A 25,378-nucleotide genomic window follows, 5' to 3' on the forward strand; every position below is an offset into this window, starting at 1 on the left:
GCAATGTGTAGTTTTCATGAGCAATAAAAAGGGCGGATATGATGATTATGTTTATCTCTATTCCAATTTTATGTACAGATTCCGGTACTGAGGTGATGCAAAACGTTTTTGATGTGTACTAGGGCTGCTATTTTAATTGAAGGGGTCATGGAAGATAGTGCCAATCATCAATCTCGTATTGTTTTTGGGTGCATCACATGCTGGTAACAAGTATTTTCAAATGTACCACTACACGATGGTGTCTTCTATATAAATTGGTCTGTCTTATCAAACAACCGAAAATCCTGACTGGAATAACAGTTGGGAAGGAGAGATTGCTACTCATGACATAGAGGTGATGTTTAATCGTAGACTGGCACAGTGAAAAAGTAGAGTGTGTGTGTGTGTGTGTGTGTGTGTGTGTGTGTGTGTGTGTATACACACACACACACACACACAGGGTGGTCCATTGATTGTGACCGGGCCAAATATCTCACGAAATAAGCATGAAACGAAAAAACTACATAGACCAAAACTTGTCTGGCTTGAAGGGGGAAACCAGATGGCGCTATGCTTGGCCCGCTAGATGGCGCTGCCATAGGTCAAATGGATATCAACTGCATTTTTTAAAATAGGAACCCCCATTTTTTATTACATATTCGTGTAGTACGTAAAAATATATGAATGTTTTAGTTGAACAACTTTTTTCACTTTGTGATAGATGGCACTGTAATAGTCACAAACATATGGCTTACAATTTTAGACGAACAGTTGGTAACACATAGGTTTTTTAAATTAAAATACAGAATGTAGGTACGTTTGAACATTTTGTTTCAGTTGTTCCAATGTGATAGATGTACCTTTGTGAATTTATCATTTCTGAGAATGTGTGGTGTTACAGCGTGATTACCTGTAAATACCACATTAATGCAATAAATGCTCAAGATGATATCCGTCAACCTCAATGCTTTGGCAATACGTGTAACGACATTCCTCTCAACAGTTAGTAGTTCGCCTCCCGTAATGTTCGCACATGCATTGATATTGAGCTGACACATGTTGTCAGGCATTGTTGGTGGATCACAATGGCAAATATCCTCCAACTTTCCCCACAGAAAGAAATCCGGGGACGTCAGATCCGGTGCTTCATCGACCAATCCACCTGTCATGGAATTGTTGTTGTTGTTGTGGTCTTCAGTCCTGAGACTGGTTTGATGCAGCTCTCCATGCTACTCTATCCTGTGCAAGCTTCTTCATCTCCCAGTACCTACTGCAACCTACATCCTTCTGAATCTGCTTACTGTATTGATCTCTTGGTCTCCCTCTACGATTTTTCCCCTCCACGCTGCCCTCCAATGCTAAATTTGTGATCCCTTGATGCCTCAAAACATGTCCTACCAACCGATCCCTTCTTCTAGTCAAGTTGTGCCACAAACTTCTCTTCTCCCCAATCCTATTCAATACCTCCTCATTAGTTACGTGGTCTACCCACCTTATCTTCAGCATTCTTCTGTAGCACCACATTTCGAAAGCTTCTATTCTCTTCTTGTCCAAACTGGTTATCGTCCATGTTTCACTTCCATACATGGCTGCACTCCATACAAATACTTTCAGAAACGACTTCCTGACACTTAAATCTATACTCGATGTTAACAAATTTCTCTTCTTCAGAAACGATTTCCTTGCCATTGCCAGTCTACATTTTATATCCTCTCTACTTCGACCATCATCAGTTATTTTACTCCCTAAATAGCAAAACTCCTTTACTACTTTAAGTGTCTCATTTCCTAATGCTATTCAATACTGCTTCAACTGCACGCGAGCTATGTGCCGGACATCCATCATGTTGGAAGTACATTGCCATTCTGTCATGCAGTGAAGCATCTTGTAGTAACATTGGTAGAACATTACGTAGGAAATCAATATACATTGCACCATTTAGATTGCCATCGATAAAATGGGGGCCAATTATCCTTCCATAATGTCGCACCATACATTAACCCGCCAAGGTCGCTGATGCTCCACTTGTCGCAGCCATCGTGGATTTTCCGTTGCCCAATAGTGCATATTATGCTGGTTTACGTTACTGCTGTTGGTGAATGACGCTTCGTCGCTAAATAGAACGCTTGCAAAAAATCTGTCATCGTCCCGTAATTTCTCTTGTGCCCACTGGCAGAACTGTACATGACGTTCAAAGTCATCATCATGCAATTCCTGGTGCATAGAAATATGGTACGGGTGTAATTGATGTTGATGTAGCATTCTCAACACTGACGTTTTTGAGATTCGAGATTCTCGCGCAATTTGTCTGCTACTGATGTGCGGATTAGCTGCGACAGCAGCTAGAACACCTACTTGGGCATCATCATTTGTTGCTGGTCGTGGTCGACATTTCAGATGTGGCTGAAAACTTACTGTTTCTTTAAATAACATAACTATCTGGTGAACGGTCCGGACACTTGGATGATGTCGTCCAGGATACTGAGCAGCATACATAGCATACGCCTGTTGGGCATTTTGATCACGATAGCCATACATCAACACGATATCGACCTTTTCCACAATTGGTAAACTGTCCATTTTAACAAGGGTAATGTATCACGAAGCAAATACCGTCCGCACTGGCGGAATGTTACATGGTACCACATACTTATACATTTGTGACTATTACAGCGCCATCTATTACAAAGCGAAGTACACGAATTTGTAATAAAAAATGGGGGTACCTATTTAAAAAAAAACGCAGTTGATATCCGTTTGACCTATGGCAGCGCCATCTAATGGGCCAACCACAGTGCCATATGGTTTTCCCCTTCAAGCTAGACAAGTTTTGTTCTTTGTAGTTTTTTTGTTTGAAGCTTATTTTGTGAGATATTTGGCCCGGTCACTATCAGTGGACCACTTTTTTAGTGGAAGGAGATTGGATGCAGAAACGTGGGGCTACAGAGTAGGAAGATTTTATGGATGGACCAGAGAGAGCACCTGGAGATGACTGTGTGTGTGTGTGTGTGTGTGTGTGTGTGTGTGTGTGTGTGTGTGTGTGAGTGAGAGAGAGAGAGAACTGAAATGCATTGAATGGGAGCAACATCCATAGTGGAGCAGGGAAGGGAGAGGGATAGGGGGGTACAGGTAGAGGAAGAGTAAACAGTGCTGCCTGGCATAGTGTGCATCGACTAGAGGTGCCAGACGTGGCTAGCTGGTCAGCATCAGGATGCTTGGGGGGGGGGGGGGGAAGGAGTGGAAAGGAGAGGAGCAGAGAAGGGTAAAAGCTTGGTGGGTGCATTGGCAGTGAGCAGTACACAATGAGGGTTAGAGGATGTCAGCTGGGAGGAAGTGATAAGACAGAGGGGGCACAAACTGTTTAGTGGTGGGTGCAGTGACAATAAGTTATCTTAGGTTGGGGGCCAGGATGATTTCGGGAGCAGTGTGTTTTGTAAGGAGTGGAGTTGCTAGTCTCCCATCGGGCACCTCCCCGGGTGGCAGATAGGGGAATGCTCACCAAATACGGTGGGAATTCAGGAAATAAAATACCCAGAGCGGACCAAAACTAGCAAGCCTCCGCCCCTCTAACAAGGGAAGGGGGTTGGCGCCAGGAAGGGCATCCGGCTGTAAAAACATTGCCAAAACAAGAGGAATGATGGATGCTTCTCCAGATAAATGTTCTGGAGTAATAGCCTCCCATTCGGATCTCCGGGGGAGGCGTTTTGCGAAGGATCCAAAGGTGTTCAAGATCAGAGTGGGAACTCTAAACATGGGAATGATGACGGGAAAGGGAAGAGAGATAGTAGACATGATGCAGAGGATGAAGATAAAGGCTTTATGTGTGCAAGAGACAAGGTGGAAGGGCAATAAGGCAAAGATCTTAGCTGAAGGTTATAAGCTACTTTATAGTAGTGCAAGCCTGGAATCAAGAAATGGATTGGAGTTATTTTGCACAGAGAGCTTCAAGAAGAGGTATGTGAAGTCAGCAGAGTAAATGATAGGATCATGTATGTAAAGATGATGATTGGCGGAGAAATAGTAACAGTGCTGACAGCCCATGCACCCCAAGCAGGATGTTGCGGAGGACGAGAAGGAAATATTTTGGAGAGATTTGGATGGAGTAATGGTCGGAATACCAGAGAATGAAAGAGTGATAGTCAGAGGGGATCTAAATGGTCATGTTGGCGGAAGGAAAGGTGGGGAAGAGAGGTGCATGGAGGATGGTGTATGGTGAGAGAAATGAGGATGGAAAAAAGATAATGGAGTTTGCAGTGGCTTTTGATCTAGTGATTACGAATACCTACTTCCAAAGAAAAAGAGAAAAACTAATAACACACAGGAGTAGCCAAAATAAAAGCCAAATTGATTACATATTATGTAGAAGGAAAAATATGTGGGGAGGTGCGAAATACGAAGGTCATATACGGCGAAGGAATAGCAACACAACATAAGTTGATTGTAGCAGATTGTGAGATGAAAGTATGTAAAAGACAGAGACACATAAATCAATGTGAAAGGAAAATTAAGTGGTGGAGATTAAAGGATAAAAATTTGAGAGAGGAGTTTAGTGAAAAAGTACTGGGAAAGGTAAAACTGGCAGAGAGTGTGCAGGAGTGGTGGAAAATAAATAGTGCTGTTATAAGGAAGACTGGGGAGGAAGTGTTTGGGTTAACATCTGGGAGAGGGGTGCCAAAACATAAGGAAGAATGGTGGTGGAATGAAGAGGTGCAGAAGGGTGTGAAGGAAAAGAAAGACGCTAAGAGGAAATGGGATATGTCCGGAAGCGCTGAGGATGGGCAAGCATACAAAAGTGCAAAGGAGGAGGCAAAACGAGCCGTGGTAAAGCTAAAGCTGAATCAGTAAGGGAGGCATACAAACGACTACAGAAAAATCAGGATATGAGACAACTGATACGGATAGGCAAATCAAGAGATAAAGCTTCTAAGGATCTAACAGCAATGAAACAAATGAAAGATGAAACAGGAATAATTCTGCATGACCATGGAAAAATAATCCAAAGGTGGTTAAATTATTTTGAGAAATTGCTGAATGAAGGAAATGTAAGAGTGAAAACTAAGGAAGGAGGGGCAAACAAAGGATTAACGATGGATATAATTAGAGATGAAGTCGAACGGGCAGTTGAAAGGATGAAAAATGGGAAGGCAGTTGGCCCAGACCAAGATCCCCATTGAGGTATAGAAGTATCTTGGTAAAAAGGGAATTGGGCTCCTTTGGGATTTAATGAAGAAGATTTGGTGACAGGAGATGCCAGACGAGTGGAGAACTAGTGTACTGATCCCAATATTTAAGGGGAAAGGTGACGTGCAGGACTGCGGTAACTACAGAAGTATTAAACTGATGGCACACACAATGAACATTTGGGAGAGAGTTATAGAAGCAAGATTACGCAAGGAGACTGTGGTGTGTGAAGAACAGTTTGAGTTCATGCCTGGAAGAGGAATGACTGATGCAATACATGCTTTAAGGCGGATCGTGGAGAGACACGGGGAGCTACAAGCCAATCTACATATGGCTTTCATTGATTTGGAGAAAGCATACGACAGAGTCCCAAGGGATGAAATATGGAGAAGCATGAGAGAGCAGTGCGTGCTGGAGAAGTATGTGAGGTTAGTGAAGGAAATGCACAGAGGAGCAATGACACAGGTGAAAAGTAGTGTGGGCATGACAAAGTAGTTGCCAGTAAAAGTAGGGTTACATCAAGGGTCTGTGCTTAGTCCCTACCTCTTTGACCTGATTATGGATGTGCTGGTGAAAGATGTGAAGAAGGAAGCATTGTGGAATATGATGTTTGTGGAATATGATGTGGTTCTTTGTGAGCAGAGCATCGACACACTTGAGGAAAAGCTGGAGGATTGGAGGAAGGCACTAGAAGAAAAAGGGATGAAAATTAGCAGGACAAAGTCAGAATATTTAGCGCTGAAGGATGTGCAGATGAGGTCTTCCACGATCCAGGATGATGAGCTGAAATCGGTCTGCAAATTTAAATACCTGGGGTCGTACATTCAGAGGGACAGAGGACTGGAAAGTGAGATACAACACAGAATAAATTGTGATTGGAACAACTGGATGAAAATGAGTGGAGTGTTGTGTGACAAGAAGGTGAGCATTGGGCTTAAAGGGAAAGTGTACAAATCGGTGGTAAGGCCTGCTATGATATACAGGGCAGAGACATGGCCAATCACAGTAGCCCAGGAAAGGAAGATGGAAGTGACGGAAATGAGGATGCTGAGGTGGATGTGTGGTATAACAAGGAAGGACAGGATTAGAAATGAATTCGTTAGAGGAGCTGTGAAAGTGCGCCCATGGGGAAAAAGATACAAGAGAGCAGACTAAGGTGGTATGGACACTTACAGAGAAAAGGGGAAGAGTATATCGGAAACAGAGTTGAAGATATAAAGATTGAAGGAGCGAGAAGGAGAGGAAGACCGAAGATGAGGTGGAAGGATAAGATATCTGGGGACCTAAGGGAGAAAGGATGGAAGAAGGAAGAGGCAATGGATAGAGTACTATGGAGGAGAAGGATCCAGAAGAGCAACGCCGACCCTACGTGATGTGGGACAAGGCGATGATAAAGAAGAAGAAGACGAGTGTGTTGTAAGGATAACTCCCATCCTTGCAGTACAGAAAAGCTGGTATTAGTGTGGAGGATCCAGATGGCTGGGTTGCCATTGAAATCAAGCATGTTATGCTTAGCTCCATGTTGAGCTACAGGTGGTCCACTTTTCTCTTGGCCACAGTAAGGCATTGGGTATTTATCGTAGTGGATAGCTTGTTGGTGGTCATACCAATATAAAAAGCTAAACAATGATTGCAGCACAACTGATACACGACATGACTGCTTTCACTGGTGGCCTGGCTTCTGATAAGGTAGGATAAGCCTGTGACTATTGGAATAGGAAGTGTGCGGTGTGTGGATTGGCCAGGTCTTGCACTTGGAATGGGGTTGGGAGTGGCATGGAGTGGGGTATACTAGGTTGGTGGGGCAGCAGAAAATCACTTTAGGAGGGTTGGGAAGGGTGTTGGGTAGGGATTGATAATCCAAACCCCGACGAAGGATGTGGTTTGGTTGTTCCAGTCGGGGGTGGTATTTGGTGATGAGGAGATGCTCCTTTATAGCTGAATCTTGAGGGTGATGAGGGGATTTTGTGTGTGTGTGTGTGTGTGTGTGTGGGTGGGTGGGTGGGTGTGTGTGGGGGGGGGGGGGAATACGACATGGGAAATCTATTTGGGGACTAGGTCTGGGGGATAGTGCATATCTGCGAAGGCCTTTGTGATATCTTCAGCATACAGTGCAAAGGAGTTGCAGATACAACATCTACAGGTGGCTCGATTGCATGGGAGGTTGAGAAGAACCAACTGAAGTGGATGGAAATAAGGTGTTGAGGTTGTGAAGGAATGAGGATAGGGTGTGTGATCACAGAATATATCTAGCATTCTTTTTCATTGTGCATGCCAGCCTGCAACTGACAGCCTCATGTATGTAATGAGTAGCAATCAATCCTTTCAATTGTTATCTTCTCTTATTACATTTGTTTTTTAAACTCAAAATATGCTGTTGTGGGTTAGCACTTTCTTCTGCCAACCCTTTCAGTTGTACTGTGGCATATTTATACCTGCAACAGTTGTGTAATTTTTCTCACTGCACTTTGTATCAAAATGTAATTCTTATATCCAGAAAAAAACTTTCATTATGCAGGACCACAAGACAGGCTCAATGCAAAAAGTAGATAGTCACAACTTTCTGTGTCTCAAAACTTCAGTTTCTGAACAGTTTTCATTCCCCCTTCCCATTTTATTTCCTATTTGCTTCGTTAGTAGAGGATCTCTTTCAAATAATCTAATAAGATGTTTGGTTTCCATATTGTCCAATTTGCATGTTCTGGTTGTTCCTTTCCCTGCACTCAGTGTAAATAAAAAATCATATGCACACAGACTAACAGACTAATGTGAGCAATGAACTGATAAATTAGTTGTATTGGATGGAGAAAATCTGCTTGCAGAATATCATCAAAGGATAAATGTGTAGACAGGCAAAAAACTGGCTTCTGCTAGGAGTCCTGTTTGCAAAAGCTAGCAGAGAAACTGGGGACAAGAAAACATATTCCAATGTATTGAAGGTTTATGTAAATGATGCTGAGGAACAAAACAACATAAGGGCATCATAGTATTATATACCATCCAGAAAATTATACTTTCTTTAAGAATAATCAACCTTTTTGAAATGTTTTTGCATTTACCTGACAAAGAGGGTGAAGGTCCTTTAGAACTGCCATACAGTCTTGTACTGTAACCTGAATCATTATGAAGATCGCTAGCTTCATGTGTTGGGCTGTAGACACCAACACGCTGCCTGGCCAATTGTGAGGCATCAGGCTGAGGGCAGACATTTTCATAATTTGGCACCACTGCGGCAGCCTGACCTTCACACTCATCTTCACTTGAATCTGAGCTATCACCAACTCGCTCAGATGGATGACTGTAGCACTTCTGGATGGCTGTAAATACAGATAGTACTTGCATGATATGGAATACATTTTCTTTTAGTATGATGCACATATAAATGTATTTAAAAATGCCTTCACCATATTAGTAAGCAAAATTAATTAATTAATACACTCCTGGAAATGGAAAAAAGAACACATTGACACTGGTGTGTCAGACCCACCATACTTGCTCTGGACACTGCGAGAGGGCTGTACAAGCAATGATCACACGCACGGCACAGCGGACACACCAGGAACCGCGGTGTTGGCCGTCGAATGGCGCTAGCTGCGCAGCATTTGTGCACCGCCGCCGTCAGTGTCAGCCAGTTTGCCGTGGCATACGGAGCTCCATCGCAGTCTTTAACACTGGTAGCATGCCGCGACAGCGTGGACGTGAACCGTATGTGCAGTTGACGGACTTTGAGCGAGGGCGTATAGTGGGCATGCGGGAGGCCGGGTGGACGTACCGCCGAATTGCTCAACACGTGGGGCGTGAGGTCTCCACAGTACATCGATGTTGTCGCCAGTGGTCGGCGGAAGGTGCACGTGCCCGTCGACCTGGGACCGGACCGCAGCGACGCACGGATGCACGCCAAGACCACAGGATCCTACGCAGTACCGTAGGGGACCGCACCGCCACTTCCCAGCAAATTAGGGACACTGTTGCTCCTGGGGTATCGGCGAGGACCATTCGCAACCGTCTCCATGAAGCTGGGCTACGGTCCCGCACACCGTTAGGCCATCTTCCGCTCACGCCCCAACATCGTGCAGCCCGCCTCCAGTGGTGTCGCGACAGGCGTGAATGGAGGGACGAATGGAGACGTGTCGTCTTCAGCGATGAGAGTCGCTTCTGCCTTGGTGCCAATGATGGTCGTATGCGTGTTTGGCGCCGTGCAGGTGAGCGCCACAATCAGGACTGCATACGACCGAGGCACACAGGGCCAACACCCGGCATCATGGTGTGGGGAGCGATCTCCTACACTGGCCGTACACCACTGGTGATCGTCGAGGGGACACTGAATAGTGCACGGTACATCCAAACCGTCATCGAACCCATCGTTCTACCATTCCTAGACCGGCAAGGGAACTTGCTGTTCCAACAGGACAATGCACGTCCGCATGTATCCCGTGCCAGGTGTAAGTCAACTACCCTGGCCAGCAAGATCTCCGGATCTATCCCCCATTGAGCATGTTTGGGACTGGATGAAGCGTCGTCTCACGCGGTCTGCACGTCCAGCACGAACGCTGGTCCTACTGAGGCGCCAGGTGGAAATGGCATGGCAAGCCGTTCCACAGGACTACATCCAGCATCTCTACGATTGTCTCCATGGGAGAATAGCAGCCTGCATTGCTGCGAAAGGTGGATATACACTGTACTAGTGCCGACATTGTGCATGCTCTGTTGCCTGTGTCTATGTGCCTGTGGTTCTGTCAGTGTGATCATGTGATGTATCTGACCCCAGGAATGTGTCAATAAAGTTTCCCCTTCCTGGGACAATGAATTCACGGTGTTCTTATTTCAATTTCCAGGAGTGTAATTATATTGTCCAAATACTTTTTGTTGATAAGAAAATAACTCCATAGATAAAGTACTGTAAATTATTTGATTTCTTTTTTAGTTGGTACATTGAAAGCCACATTTTCAATTGTTTGTAGTTCACATTTCAAGTAGGTGTAATACTGTCATATAAGTCCCATCACCGCAGTAATTCACCTAGAGCAAAGATTCAAAATCAGAAATTCTAATTGTCTGGATACTATTTATATGTACTGAACACATTTTCAAACTTTTCCTTTTTTGTGGAAAGGGTGGGGGGAGGGGTGGGGGGGGGGGGGCAGGGGGAGTGTGAGTGTCATCAGACCAAGTTGACGAAATATAAATATGTTTTTACACTACTGGCCATTAAAATTGCTACACCACAAAGATGACGTGCTACAGGCACGAAATTTAACCGACAGAAAGAACATGCTGTGATATGCAAATGATTAGCTTTTCAGAGCATTCACACAAGGTTTGCGCCGGTGGCGACACCTACAATGTGCTGACATGAGGAAAGTTTCCAACCGATTTCTCGTACACAAACAGCAGTTGACCGATGTTGGCTGGTAAAACGTTGTTGTGATGCCTCGTGTAAGGAGGAGAAATGCGTACCATCATGTTTCCGACTTTGATAAAGGTCGGATTGTAACCTATTGCGATTGTGGTTTATGGTATCACGACATTGCTGCTCGCGTTGGTCAAGATCCAATGACTGTTAGCAGAATATGGAATCGGTGGGTTCAGGAGGGTAATACGGAACGCTGTGCTGGATCCCAACGGCCTCGTATCACTAGCAGTCGAGATGACAGGCATCTTATCCGCATAGCTGTAACGGATCGTGCAGCCACGTCTCCATCCCTTAGTCAACAGATGGCGACGTTTGCAAGACAACAACCATCTGCACGAACAGTTCGATGACATTTGCAGCAGCATAAACTATCAGCACGGAGACCATGGCCGCATGGCAAAATGTCATTTTTTCAGATGAATCCAGGTTCTGTTTACAGCATAATGATGGTCGCATCCGTGTTTGGTGACATCGTGGTGAACGCACATTGGAAGCGTGTATTCGTCAGTGCCATACTGGCGTATCACCCGGCGTGATGGTATGGGGTGCTATTGGTTACACATCTCGGTCACCTCCTGTTCACATTGACGGCACTTTGAACAGTGGATGTTACATTTCAGATGTGTTACGACCCGTGGCTCCCTTCATTCGATCCCTGCGAAACCCTACATTTCAGCAGAATAATGCATTACTGCATGTTGCAGGTGCTGTACCGGCCTTTCTGGATAAAGAAAATGTTCGACTGCTGCCCTGGCTAGCAAATTCTCCAGATCTCTCACCAACTGAAAACGTCTGGTCAATGGTGGTCGAGCAACTGGCTCGTCACAATACGCCAGTCACTACTCTTGATGAACTGTGGTATCATGTTGAAGCTGCGTGGGCAGCTGTACCTGTACACGCCATCCAAGCTCTGTTTGACTCAGTGCCCAGGTGTATCAAGGCCATTATTACGGCCAGAGGTGGTTGTTCTGGGTACTGATTTTTCAGGATCTATGCACCCAAATTGTGTGAAAATGTAATCACATGTCAGTTCTAGTATAATTTATTTTTCCAATGAATACCCATTTATCATCTGTATTTCTTCTTGGTGTAGCAATTTTAATGGCCAGTAGTGTAATTTAGTGGACATACAATTGTTTTATTAAATGCCTCCCCCCTACCCCCTGTATCAGCTGCCATAAACTGAATTTCTCCTTAATTTTTTACTTATTTCATCCACTACTACAAACAATATCACATGCAGTTATTGCCTGCTTTTAAAAGCAAACAAACAATTCTTGGCTTCCAAATCTGTTGTCAACATAAGGAGTATACCCTCATTCCAAATAGTTCTCTTCATGGTGATGTTGAATTCAATTTATGTAATTGCACCAACATACAAGACAAAATTTTCATATGTGAATAGTCCATCAGTCATTGAGGATTGTTTTCAATCCAAACTCTTTGTTTGGTTCAGATACACTGTTTGAAATAACTGCAATTTCAACTAAAATTGGTTTTTGCCACTGGAAAGCTTTTATCATGGATCAAAAAGTTATCAGAAAACTACATGAACTTTGCCATTAGTCTTCTCAATTTTGAATACAGTTTCTGCTTTGGTAACAACAAAGTTATTGAAGTGGAACATTCTTGGAAGTGACAGAATGATTTCAGAATATAAATTTGTTGGAAGCTGAAGTGTTCAAAAGTACTTTTCAGGACCAGCGATTGACAGTTTTCAACTCTTTCATCCAGGGCATGAGGGATGACAAATAGCAACAAAGCTTGTTATGTCCAGTATCTTTGAAATTTGAAAAATACTAGCCATTTCATCAGTATTTCTTAGTACATGCATAACTGGTTGAAAATCGCTTCTTCCCCTTTACAAATATACCCAAAGCATATTATATTTCAAAGAGTTTCACAGTGTCTTTCAGATTACTGATATTCTGAAGAACTAATTAAATACCCGCCAGGAAAAATAGACTACTATGCCAGCTGACATGTGTGGTTTGGGACTGGAACTCTCAGATGTTATAGAAATCATCAGTTATTGACATAAAAAATTGTCACTGTCAGTTCTACTACCGGTAGAACCTAGAACCTCTATAACTTTTCTTAAAAAAAATAAAATAAAACAAAACAAAACAAAACAAAAATCACTGGACTGTGTCCTGCCTATACTGAATAGGACAATGGTAACTGTAATCTGGTGTCAATACTGAAAAATATTAAAAAACATAAAGCATCCTTAAAATCAAACATCAGCATGCAAATATTCCAACCAGGACTTTGAACAGCTACTGTGAGATTGTGACATGCTACAGCTGTGTGTTGCATCCAGAGAACACAGGAGTCAATCTAGTGGCACTAGTAAACATGTCCACAGCACTTCGGGGAAAGCTATGACACTGTATGTGAACATGTCCACAACACTCAGTTGGTTAACAGTACATCTACTTCAGATTTTACATTGCTTCTGTCTTGTATGTTTGCCTTTGTTGTTGTTGTTGTTGTTGTTGTTGTTTCACTAATAACATACACAACTTTTGTCACCTAGCACTGTTCACCTGTTGCAAGACCTCTTTTTTTTTATGCTGTATACCATGCGATGAAAAACTTGTTTTCTGCATTGCCAAACTTGAAAGTTGAATTATTCTTTTGAAAAATGTCAGGCTTGCAGGAGAATGAAATGACAACATAAATATTTTTTTTACTCATTCCAGAATGATTCTCACTCTGGAGCGGACTGTGTGCTCATTTGAAACTTCCTGGCAGATTAAATCGGGGTGCCAGATTAGGATTCAGACTTGGAACCTTTGTGTTCTACTGACAGCCTGATGCAATCCTTTATCAATTATGTCACGTGAGCAGCTTGTATGTTATTTTGGTGGTGGTGGTGGTGGTGGTGGCAGTGGCAGCGATGGTGGCAGCACTGTTAGAAGGGTAGGGTTAAACCTGATGCTGAAACATGGCATTCTCCTTTTTAAGATCAATAAGGGAGCTGTTGTGTGTCAAACACTCATCTAATGAGCAGTGTTTCATTGACAGTTTCAAAAGCCATCACTATATGACATATGGCAAAATTTGGCTAAGTCTGATAATTAAGAATTCAATGTTACCACCTCGTTTCCCATTGCAAGTGCTGAATCCAGGATGCTGGCTTACTGTCTGGTGAACAGAGGACACATCTCATTTGCATAGGTTTTGCTAACAAAACTGTCTTCAGTCTCCAGTATTCAAATCGTTTTCCCCAGGCCAACCCCTCATATGTTTTAACGACCTCATAAGTACTCACTCATACATGTACCTTATTGCTTGTAGCAGAGAGTATTTTGAATTTGTCTAATTTTTCAGTTGTGGTCATTTTGCAAAATAATCTGGAAGTAAGTAATGTGCATGCTGGCTCTTCTTGGAATGGATGCTCAGAACTTTTAACAGTGAATCTTTCCATGATTCTCAGTGCCTCTCTTGTAACATATACTGCTGTAGTTTAATCGGCATCTGTGTGACACTCATGTTTACTAAACATAATGATGATGAAGACACATGCTTCTTTTTTTTTTTTGTTTGGATAAATAATTTAGTTGCTACTGCACTGAAACTTTGCAGGTAGTGTTTTATTCACACACACACACACACACACACACACACACACACACACAAACTCAAATTTACTGCACCTGTTTGTTCTTTTATTTTGTCTGATTCCCTCTCTCTCTTTCTCTCTCTCTCTCTCTCTCTCTCTCTCTCTCTCTTTCTCTTTCTCATCCCTACTCTTTTTGTTTGTCCTTTGCTTTTAATTGCTCTTTGTGCCTTGCTTTCTGTGTACTTTAACACTGTGTCATGAACTCTACTTTCAGTTGAATGAGTATTTTCACAAATTCTGTCCTATCATCTGTATGGTGGTAATCCACTAAAAAGGCATTGATTAAAATCCAAACCAGAGCTGATATTCAAACATCAGTTCACTGGACACTTTAGTTGCTCATTGATTTCATCCTATACATTCATTACTAATTTTTCTATTGCTGCTAAAATAAAATCTGGCTGTGGAAGACAACTCCTGTGTTTTAATGAACATAAATGAAAACTGAAAGAAAAAGTGGAAAAGTATATATAAATACCTGTATGAGACATCTGCGAGTTCTGAAACCGTGCAACCATTTCAGGCACTGAATGTTGAAGTGGCAATGACACTTCTTGATCATTGCTTTTTTTATATGCCCTGTCATTTGAAGTTATTCTGTTCCCATCTATGACACCATCAGTCTTAAAAGTCTTATTAAGCCATCTGTCCATGCAGTTGCCAACAGTTTTCTGGTGCCTAATGTTGTCAGGGCGCTTGTGATTGGAGATATTTTGCAGGCGATCTTCTTCAATATGCTGTAGTGCTGTTGCATGACTAGATGACCTGAAAATGTGATTTATTATAAGGTTCAATCATTTTTCTCATGACTTGTGATGTGGCTTGTTGGAACTATTCCATCAGTTATGACTCCTGTGAATAATATATTTTTGTACCCCTTTGCTTATTTCTCAGATCTTGTACTTGTCAGTAGTATGCCTCTGAGAGGTGTTGAAATATTTCAAAATGTCATCTAAGCTGTTTTTCCACTTATTGTTAGATTCATTATTCAGGGTAATGTATTTGGTGTGCTGATTCTAATGCTGCACTTAGTTTTGTTAGGAAATGAGTTAATTAGAAATTATACCTAAGTGTAGCTTTTATTACTTGAAGTAATAAGCAAAACATTATGGACTAATATGTATTTCTGGGCATTGTGACACCATTAGTTACAACTCTTAAATAACTTTTCTTTTTTAAACATCATTGGAAGAACAGTGATCTGACTGATATTTTTTTTTTTTTTTTTTTTTTTTTTTTGCTTTTAAGTTAGAACAGTCTTGATGGTCTTGATTGCATAAATGTTTTCGTATGATAAAGACTGTTTTAATTTTTATAAATTTAAATAATTTATTCAAAATTCTGTGAAACTAATTAATTTGAGATAATTAATATTCAGTTTCAGAAGGAGCTACGTTTCCAGTGCAGATTTTTGCCTCAGTGCTTGTTACACTCTAACATCTGCCACTGCGCATTTCTAAATCTAAATTTTATGCACCGGATGACTGAACCATTAAGATTTTCGTCTAACTTATAGTATTTCCCAATATGGCACTTGTACTCATAGGTAAGGTATTCCCAATGTGTATACATAAAGTCATGCCATAACCTCTTTTAATTTCCTAGATTATTAGATCTATCATAAATCAAATTTTTTTATCTGTATTAATGATTAACATAGCCAATTTTCAAATGTGGAATTTCTGAAATAATAATGTTTAAATGCCAGTCTTTACATAGTTAGATACCACTAAGTTTGGAGTCTGTGTCCAGACACGGTTGAGCTAACAGACATGTAACACCTATGTCAAATCTGCTCGTAGTATTTGCTCATCCAATAGTTATGTGCAAGTTGTTTGCAAAAATACATATATTGGTATCCATGGAAACTCAGTACTGTCAATGTTTAAAAGCTTAAAATAATTCCTGTAGCTTCACTTAAGGAATATTTTGACTGAAATGTGTTATTGTTGTTAGGAGGATTGGATGGTCATTGTCATTAGAACAAACAATTATTGGGAGTGGCGACTTTTATTAATGACTGAACTAAGTGAATTACTGCAGTGTACTTCTGTATGGCTATTTAATACTAGACAATAGTCTATGTGAACTTTTGTGATTTGTACAAATATGGTCTGTATTCTGTGTGACACTTAATTACTTTGTCTAGTGACTTCTTGGAACTATCACTGATTGTTGGGCAGTGCTTCATTAATTTAAGCTTCAGTAGCTTTACAATTTTCTGAGTAATTCTGCCACAGGACTGTTAGTTGCTTGTGAAAGCTGACCTATTTTAGTGGCTAATAATCTCATGAAATAGAAAAACTGGTCATCATCACAACAATATAACTTGGAGGTTAATAAATGCATAAAAAATGCAACGTAAATTGTGGTGTTGTGTAAAGTTTTTTGAGCAAGCACCATCAAATGCTAAATAAGAGTTTCAGAGTCAAGACAAGAGACTGAAAGTCCTTCAAGGAGATGACGGAGGCCACAGAAATCAGGTTGTTGGCTTACAATTTGGTGCTCTATGGCTCAAGAGTTGTCCCACCCTAGCACAACTAAAAATTACTCTAGCATGTGAAGAACAATTCCACCTTAGCATAGTCATAACAATCTTAGGCGGTACCAAGTACAGTTTATGTGGGTGAGGAAGTTCATCTGCTCAGGCACAATAAAAACGAACTTATGAAGGACAACGATAAGTGAAAATAATTTTGAATTTGCAGATTAAAACGTGATACTGGGGGTTGTAGTGGCAGTGAACAGTGAAAACATTTCAAAAGGCATGGGTGAAACAAAACTGTGAATAGGGACAGTGCATTTAATTCAAATGACAAGAACAAGACTAACTATGACACAGCGTAACCAGCAAAACATGGATGCTGCCAAAGGAGGGGCTTCAGCCAATCAGAGATGAGAAGGTCGGCACTATTTTAGACAGAGCAACAGCCAGTGAGGATATTTGGCATGAAATTCAGCAGTAAATATTGCAAACTGATGCAGAAGTGTGAAAGGCAGACTAATTTTGATGGCTACACCTACCACCACTGAGACAATTAAAAGGTAAAATTGATTGTTTTTTAAGTTTTCAGACAATATTGATAAAAAGCATGACAGGAAAATGAAAAACAATGTAGATGGTGAGAGTGCACAGAAAAAGTTGGAAAACAAGTCTCTTAAATCACTGTTGATGAAGTTTGTGAATGAGAATATTCATAGCAAAAGTGACAGCGGTGGTTTCAGAGTAGAAATGAATAAAAATGCTAGTGACATTAAATAGCAATTTAAAAACTGAGACAAGCATTTAGAGTTAGTGAAAACCTGTTTCAAAAATAGGACATAAAATGTCAATGAATATGGGATCATTATCAGATATTTGGAGTCAGAATCTACTGGAAAGAGGAGATGAGCTGGAAAAATGTATAGTGAGGGGCTAGAAGTTGATGTTATTGATTGTCAGAATGATTTAACTGAAGTAATGCAAATGTGATCTGATGATAGTAATAAAATGGTCTTCAACACAAAGCAAATTGATGCTGTTGATATTGAGAAGGTGGGGGTAGCTAAAGAAAATGCTGATGTAACAACTGATGCATTAGACTATATTGAAATATGGTTTGTGCAGATGGTAAAAGAAAGTTTGACAAAGTTAACACTTATATAAGCAGACAAACAAAGAATGACAATATGTACAAAGGCCATGATTCAAACCTGGGTCTTCTGCTCACTAGGCAGATGTGCTAACCACTACGCCAACCTGGCACAGTGGCTTTGCACAACTGCACAACTACCCCAGCATGCCTCCCCCCCCCCCCTCCCCCCTCCCGCCCAATCCAAATTCCCATTCATGCCTCAGTCCACTAGGTATTCTCCTTAAATCAGACAGCATTGCAGAGGCTCTACAACTATTTTGGAATGGCACCTCAGCATTGAATGAAACTAGGATCCTGCCTGAAACACAGGCATAGGTGCTTTAAACAAATTAAATTATATGTTTCCAAAGACCTTTCCAAGTCTCCCAAACATCAAAGTGGGTTGAGGTGTGAATGAGAATTTGGACTGGGGGGGGGGCAGGCATGCTAGAGTAGTCTGGGCAGTTGTGTAAAGCCACTATGCAAGTGTGGCGTAGTGGACAGAGTATTTCCCTAGTGAGCAGGCGACCTGGGTTCATATCTTGGCCTTGGTACAAATTTTCATTCATTGCTTCAGTCCGCACATATTCATCATAGATGTTGGAGACTTGAAAAGGTCTCTGGAATCATGTAGTTTCATCCAATTAAGGTTGAGAAGATTGAATTGTTAGTAATTAACAGTTGTAGTAATGAGATTCAGTTTATTGCAGTTAATGTAAATGATGGTGTGATGAAAGATTTGCATGCTGGAAAGGCAAAGACTACCAAAACAAAGATGCATGTAGCGAAATTACCAGCAGTTGCTATGAAGAAATTGTTAGAAGTTGACAATGAGGTAAGTGGTGTAATGAATAAAGAAATAATTTTTGGGTTAATAGTAAAATACACAATTTTCAAAAATGATTTTTAATGTAAGTATGCAAAAAGCAGTTTTCAATGTAGATGTACATGCGATTTTAATGAGTTTGTAATGTTCAAGGGAATTTAGTTTTGCGATGTGTAATTTTCAAAGATTTCATTGTATTTTGCAGTGGAGTGCAGATGTTTTGAGAAAAAAATGTGGAATTTCACTAAATCTTGCAAAACTAGATGGAAGGATAATGTCAATGTAAATGTGAATCCATCCAGTAGGTAGAGGTTACACTGCTCTTTAGTGAATATATTATGTGGCGAGTAACACCACCTAGCTGTGTGATTATGTTCTTCCTTTCACAGGTCACTCTTTCCTCTTCTTATCAGTAGATTACAAGGAAATATAACAATCATCTACTTTCAACAGTTGCCATGTATATAAAGGTTCACTATTTCAGTGGTTGGTTTTTTGTGTGTCAGTAAATGCAAGAAGTATGTAAGAGGATGAAAGCAATACAGTTAATGTTAAATCAGCTAAAATTATATCCTTACTGTGTTTAAGTTTAATACTACTGAACAATTTGTATAAATAATTTCAAGTTTTTCTCCAGCTTAATATATGGATTTCTACATCAACATCAACATCTACATCTACATCCATACTCTGCAAGCCACCTGACGGTGTGTGGCAGAGGGTACTTTGAGTACTTCTATCAGTCCTTCCTTCTATTCCAGTCTCGTATTGTTCGTGGAAAGAAAGATTGTCAGTATGCCACTGTGTGGTCTCTAATCTCTCCGATTTTATCCTCATGGTCTCTTTGCGTGATATATGTAGGAGGGAGCAATATACTGCTTGACTCCTCGGTGAAGGTATGTTCTCGAAACTTCAACAAAAGCCCATACCAAGCTACTGAGCGTCTCTCTTGCAGAGTCTTCCACTGGTGTTTATCTATCATCTCCGTAACGCTTTTGCGATTACTAAATGATCCTGTAACGAAGGGCGCTGCTCTCTGTTGGATCTTCTCTATCTCTTCTATCAACCCTATCTGGTACGATCCCACACCGGTGAGCAGTATTCAAGCAGTGGGCGAACAAGTGTACTGTAACCTACTTCCTTTGTTTTCGGATTGCATTTCCTTAGAATTCTTCCAATTAATCTCAATCTGGCATCTGCTTTACCGATGATTAATTTTATGTGGTCATTACATTTTAAATCACCCCTACTGCCTACTCCCGGATAATTTATGGAATTAACTGCTTCCAGTTGCTGACCTGCTATATTGTAGCTAAATGATAAAGGATCTTTCTTTCTATGTATTCGCAGCACATTACACTTGTCTACATTGAGATTCAATTGCCATTCCCTACACCATGCATCAATTTGTTGCAGATCCTCCTGCATTTCAGTACAATTTTCCATTGTTACAACCTCTCGATATACTACAGCGTCATCCACAAAAAGACTAAGTGAACTTCCGATGTTATCCACAAGATCATTTATGTATATTGTGAATACCAACGGTCCTACAAAACTCCCCTGCAGCACACATGAAATCACTCTTACTTCAGAAGACTTCTCTCCATTGAGAATGACATGCTGCGTTCTGTTATCTAGGAACTCTTCAATCCAATCACACAATTGGTCTGATAGTCCATATGCTCTTACTTTGTTCATTAAACAACTGTGGGGAACTGTATCAAACACCTTGTGGAAGTCAAGAAACACGGCATCTACCTGGGAACCCGAGTCTATGGCCCTCTTAGTCTCATGGACGAATAGCGCAAGCTGGGTTTCACATGATTGTCTTTTTCGAAACCCATGCTGATTCCTACAGAGTAGATTTCTAGTCTCCAGAAAAGTTATTATACTCGAACATAATACGTGTTCCAAAATTCTACAACTGATCGACATTAAAGATATAGGTCTTTAGTTCTGCAAATCTGTTCGACGTCCCTTCTTGAAAACGGGGATGACCTGTGCTCTTTTCCAATCCTTTGGAACACTACGCTCTTCTAGAGACCTACGGGACACTGTTTCAAGAAGGGGGGCAAGTTCCTTCCCCTACTCTGTGTAAAATTGAACTGGTATCCCATTAGGTCCATCGGCCTTTCCTCTTTTGAGCGATTTTAATTGTGTTTCTACCCCTCTGTCAACTATTTCGATATCTTCCATTTTGTAATCTGTGCGACGACCTAGAGAAGGAACTACATTGCAGTCTCCCTCTGTGAAACAGCTTCGGAAAAGACATTTAGTATTTCGGCCTCTAGTCTTCATCCTCTCTTTCAGTACCATTTTTGTCACAGAGTGTCTGGGCATTTTGTTTTGATCCACCTACCACTTTGACATAAGACCAAAATTTCTTAGGATTTTCTGCCAAGTCAATACATAGAACTTTACTTTCGAATTCATTGATTGCCTCTCGCATAGCCTTCCTCACACTACATTTCGCTTCGTGTAATTTTTGTTTGTCTGCAAGGCTTTGGCTATGTTTTTGTTTGCTGTGAAGTTCCCTTTGCTTCCGCAGCAGTTTTCTAACTCTGTTGTTGTGCCACAGTGGCTCTTTTCCATCTCTTACAATCTTGCTTGGCCTTTACTCATCTAATGCATATTGTACGATGGTTTTGAACTTTGTCCACTGTTCCTCAACACTATCTGTACTTGAGACAAAACTTTTGTGTTGAGCCGTCAAGTACTCTGAAATCTGCTTTTTGTCACTTTTGCTAAACAGAAAAATCTTCCTACCTTTTTTAATATTTCTATGTACGGCTGAAATCATCAATGCAGTAACTGCTTTATGATTGCTGATTCCCTGTTCTGCGTTAACTGTTTCAAATAGTTCGGGTCTGTTTGTCACCAGAAGGTCTAATATGTTATCGCCACAAGTCGGTTCTCTGCTTAACTGCTCAAGGTAGTTTTCAGATAAAGCACTTAAAAAAAATTTCACTGGATTCTTTGTCCCTGCCACCCATTATAAACGTTTGAGTCTCCCAGTCTATATCTGGCAAATTAAAATCTCCACCCAGAACTATAACATGGTCGGGAAATCTACTCAAAATATTTTCCGGATTTTCCTTCAGGTGTTCTGCCACAACAGCTGCTGAGCCAGGGGGCCTATAGAGACATCCTATTACCATGTTTGATCCTGCTTTAACCGTGACCTTCACCCAAATTATTTCACATTTCGGATCGCCATCAATTTCCTTCAACACTATTGCACTTCTTATCGCTATAAACATGCCTCCACCTTCACTGTCCAGCGTGTCTCTGCAGTATACATTCCAATCTGAGTTTAGAATTTCATTACTGTTTACATTTGGTTTCAGCCAACTTTCTGTCCCTGGGCATTGTGACCGTTTATTAATGAGAGCAGTTCTGGGACCTTTCTATAGACGCTCCTGCAGTTTACTATTACCACATTAATATTTTTATTCTCTGTTGCATTTTGCCTACTACTACCTTGTCGCATCTCAGGAGGCATCTTGTTGGACCTAGGGAGGGAATTCTCTAACCTAAAAAACCCACATGTGCACTCCACACGTACTCCGCTAACCCTTGTAGCCGCTTCCTGCATGTAGTGCACGCCTGACCTATTCAGGGGGACCCTACATTTCTCCACCTGATATTGGAAGTCAAGAAATTTGTACCCCAGATCTCCGAAGAATCGTCTGAGCCTCTGGTTTAAGCCTTCCACTCGGCTCCAAACCAGAGGACCGCGATCAGTTCTGGGAACGATACTACAAATAGTTAGCTCAGATTCCACCCCATGAGCGAGGCTTTCTGCCTTCAGCAACTCCGCCAACTGCCTGTATGAACTGAGGATGACCTCTGAACCCAGACGGCAGGAGTCATTGGTGCCGACATGAGCAACAATTTGCAGTCGGGTGCACCCCGTGCTCTCTATCGCCGCCAGCAGGGCCTCCTCCACATCTCGGATGAGACCCCCCTGGCAAGCAGACAGAGTGAACACTGGCCTTCTTTCCCGACCTTTCCGCTATTTCCCTAAGGGGCTCCATCACCCGCCTAACATTGGAGCTCCCAATCACTAATAAACCCCTCCCTCCATGAGCCTGCTCGGACTTTGCTGAAGGAGCAGCCACATGTCCACTCACAGGCAGAGCGGGTGTTGCCACATGGCCAGCCTCCACATTGATCCTCTGCCTCGTGCGATGCGACTGCTGCTGGACCCACCACTCCCCTTGGGGAGAGGGTGGCCCAATCACGCCCGGTACCCGCGAAGATGTCTCGACAACAGGGACTGTGGGTGACGCATGTAACACCTGGGGTGTACCAAGCGATGCACCAGACTCTCCACTGCCACTACACTCCGAGGCAGCAGCCTGAAGACAGCTGACCATGGCCACCAACACATTCAGCTGTTCGCAAACAGTGGCCAGCTCCTCCTACGTCCGAACACAGCAGTCACACATCCATCCTAAGAAATCAACAATTTACTGTAGAGAGTTAATCAACTTTTAACTAGACTGCTAATTCACTAAAGGCAGCTGATAGCTGACTAAACTGTGGTTACTAGACACTTCTTCTTGGAAACAATGAAAATAAGCACTATCTGTCTCTGGACTGGATTCAAAAACAAACACAACATCTGTGTAACACTATTACTAGTGCTCGAAAATTAAAGCTTCCTGAAAGCATAAACACATGGAACAAGAAGTGACAAGTAAGAAAACACAGTTAATACTTAAATTTACCTAGCTCACTGTACAGCAGATGTGAAGCAGATGGCAGTTATCAATCAATAAGGTTCTGAGCAAACACCATCAAATACTGAATAATATTTTCAGCTTCAAAACAACAGACTAGCATATTGCTGAGGAGATGGCGGGGACTACAGAAAATCTAGTTGGGCTTACTGTTTGAAACGAAACATATAGATGTTGCAAGAAGGCTGCGCTGTCCTAACACAGGTATCTCTTGACCTGAATAGCTAGTTAACATTTGCGGCACGCAACGGAGGTGTGCCCAGCAGTTTGTAAGTGTCTTGATTGATAAGTGAAACTGCAGCTCCGGTGTCGAGGCAACAACTCTTACTTGTTCTGAGAGTGCCCAACACTTTTGGTCAGAAACGAATGTTTAGTTTTTTATTGACAAATGACTCTCATCATATAGCAAAGGAATTGTTCAAAGAGGTGACTGCCTGTCTCAATGTTTGCATTACAATGTAATTCAATGACAGCATTAAACTCTTGGTTCAAAATAATTTTCTCCTCATTTCTTTATGAGAGGAGAGTAACACTGCTCCACCAGTACACTACACAGTGTATTATTGAGGTATGCATTTCATGGGGAAAATTAAATACTATCAGTATGATTTTTACACTGGAGGTTTGGGAAACCATGTAGAAGTCCATGAAACAAAGTCCTTCACAAGTTATGTCTGGTAATTTAGCACAACTGCAAATCATCCAGAACAGGAAGGTGGTCATCATCAGTCATAATATCATCAGCATTTTATTTCATTAGATTTCATCTAACAGCACAGCTATCATCAGAGATGTAAATACAAAATCAACATAGGAATCGGCACCAAAAAAGCACACTAACCAAGAATTGTGTCACAGTTGTGCCAATTGCACAATTACATACTTTTACAGGTATTCATATAGACTTAGCATAGTTATAATGACACACATTATAACAAAATTTTACCATGTACAAACGTCACTGAAACAGATCCATATGGTTAGACTCTGTTTACATGATGTTGGATGGCCAATGCCATCTATTTCCATTATCTATATACTCCCTTTGTCAGAAATGTTCCAGGCCTGATTCTTTTTTTAAAATAGAAAATTGCGCTTACCAATTAATGAACCTAGTGATTATTGAATAAGTCCCCTTGGCTATCTTTAAACAGTTGCCAATGTTTCTGTAGGTCTTGGAAGCAAGCAGGGAAATTTTAAACTACAATGCGTATAAGCTCATTTGTCACAGCCTGTTGGATGTCAGTGATATCTTGATGAAGCTTCCCTTTCAGTCACCTTCTCACTCACAGAAACAAGAAAAAAAATGCAAGGTGAGAAGTCAAGTGAATATGGTAGATGTGAGATGCCAATATCAGAATGTCTGGCCAGATTCTCGGTAACAGATAAAGTAGTATGAGGTCTTGCATTGTCATGCAGCGAGAACTAGTCCTGAAAAGCCACAATTCTTGGCGGCAATGTCGAAGTCGAATTGTTTGTTGCAAACATATCAAAACTTCATTGTAAAGATTCTGGTTCACTGTTTCACCTGGAGGAACATACTCATGGTGAACTAATCCTTTACTATCAAAGAATGTGGTCCACACTGTCTTTGTTTTCAAAGGTTGTCCCTTGACCTTTTTCAAGGCTGGTGATCCAGGACTCTGCCATTCAGCACATTGACGCTTTGTGTGAGGCTCACACACATTGGTAATACCAACTTTCCTCCCCAGAAATAATCTTTGACAGAAATTTGGTATAATGTCTGGTTCTATCGAATAGTACAGCAAAAATTCTGTGCCTTTCTTCTTTCTGGTAATCTGTTAAGTGTGCAAGAGATGAGTTTTGCATTAATTTTCCATTTCCCTAAATCTTCATGTAAAATCTTATGACACATGTCACAATTCAAATTAAGTTCTTCTGATATCGACACACAGTTACAAGAAGATCTTGCAGTAACTGCCTTACACACTCCATGTTTGCATCGATACGTGCTGTAGGTGGGTGACC

The 25,378-nt window shown here is 41.4% G+C and overlaps 1 protein-coding gene across 1 annotated transcript in view; it reads right to left on the minus strand.

Annotated features, from left to right (window-relative positions):
* The window catches only part of LOC126236735 (ankyrin repeat domain-containing protein 6-like), a 726,845-nt gene that overhangs the window by 2,524 nt on the left and 698,943 nt on the right, over positions 1-25,378 (minus strand). Inside the window, exons 13-14 of the mRNA XM_049946266.1 lie at positions 14,680-14,966; positions 8,220-8,477 (exon numbers count right to left, since the gene is read on the minus strand). Of these exons, the coding sequence (XP_049802223.1) occupies positions 8,220-8,477; positions 14,680-14,966 (545 nt within the window). The remainder of the gene's footprint in view (positions 1-8,219; positions 8,478-14,679; positions 14,967-25,378) is intronic.

Source organism: Schistocerca nitens, chromosome 2 (assembly GCF_023898315.1).
Source record: "Schistocerca nitens isolate TAMUIC-IGC-003100 chromosome 2, iqSchNite1.1, whole genome shotgun sequence".
Lineage (NCBI taxonomy): Eukaryota > Metazoa > Arthropoda > Insecta > Orthoptera > Acrididae > Schistocerca > Schistocerca nitens.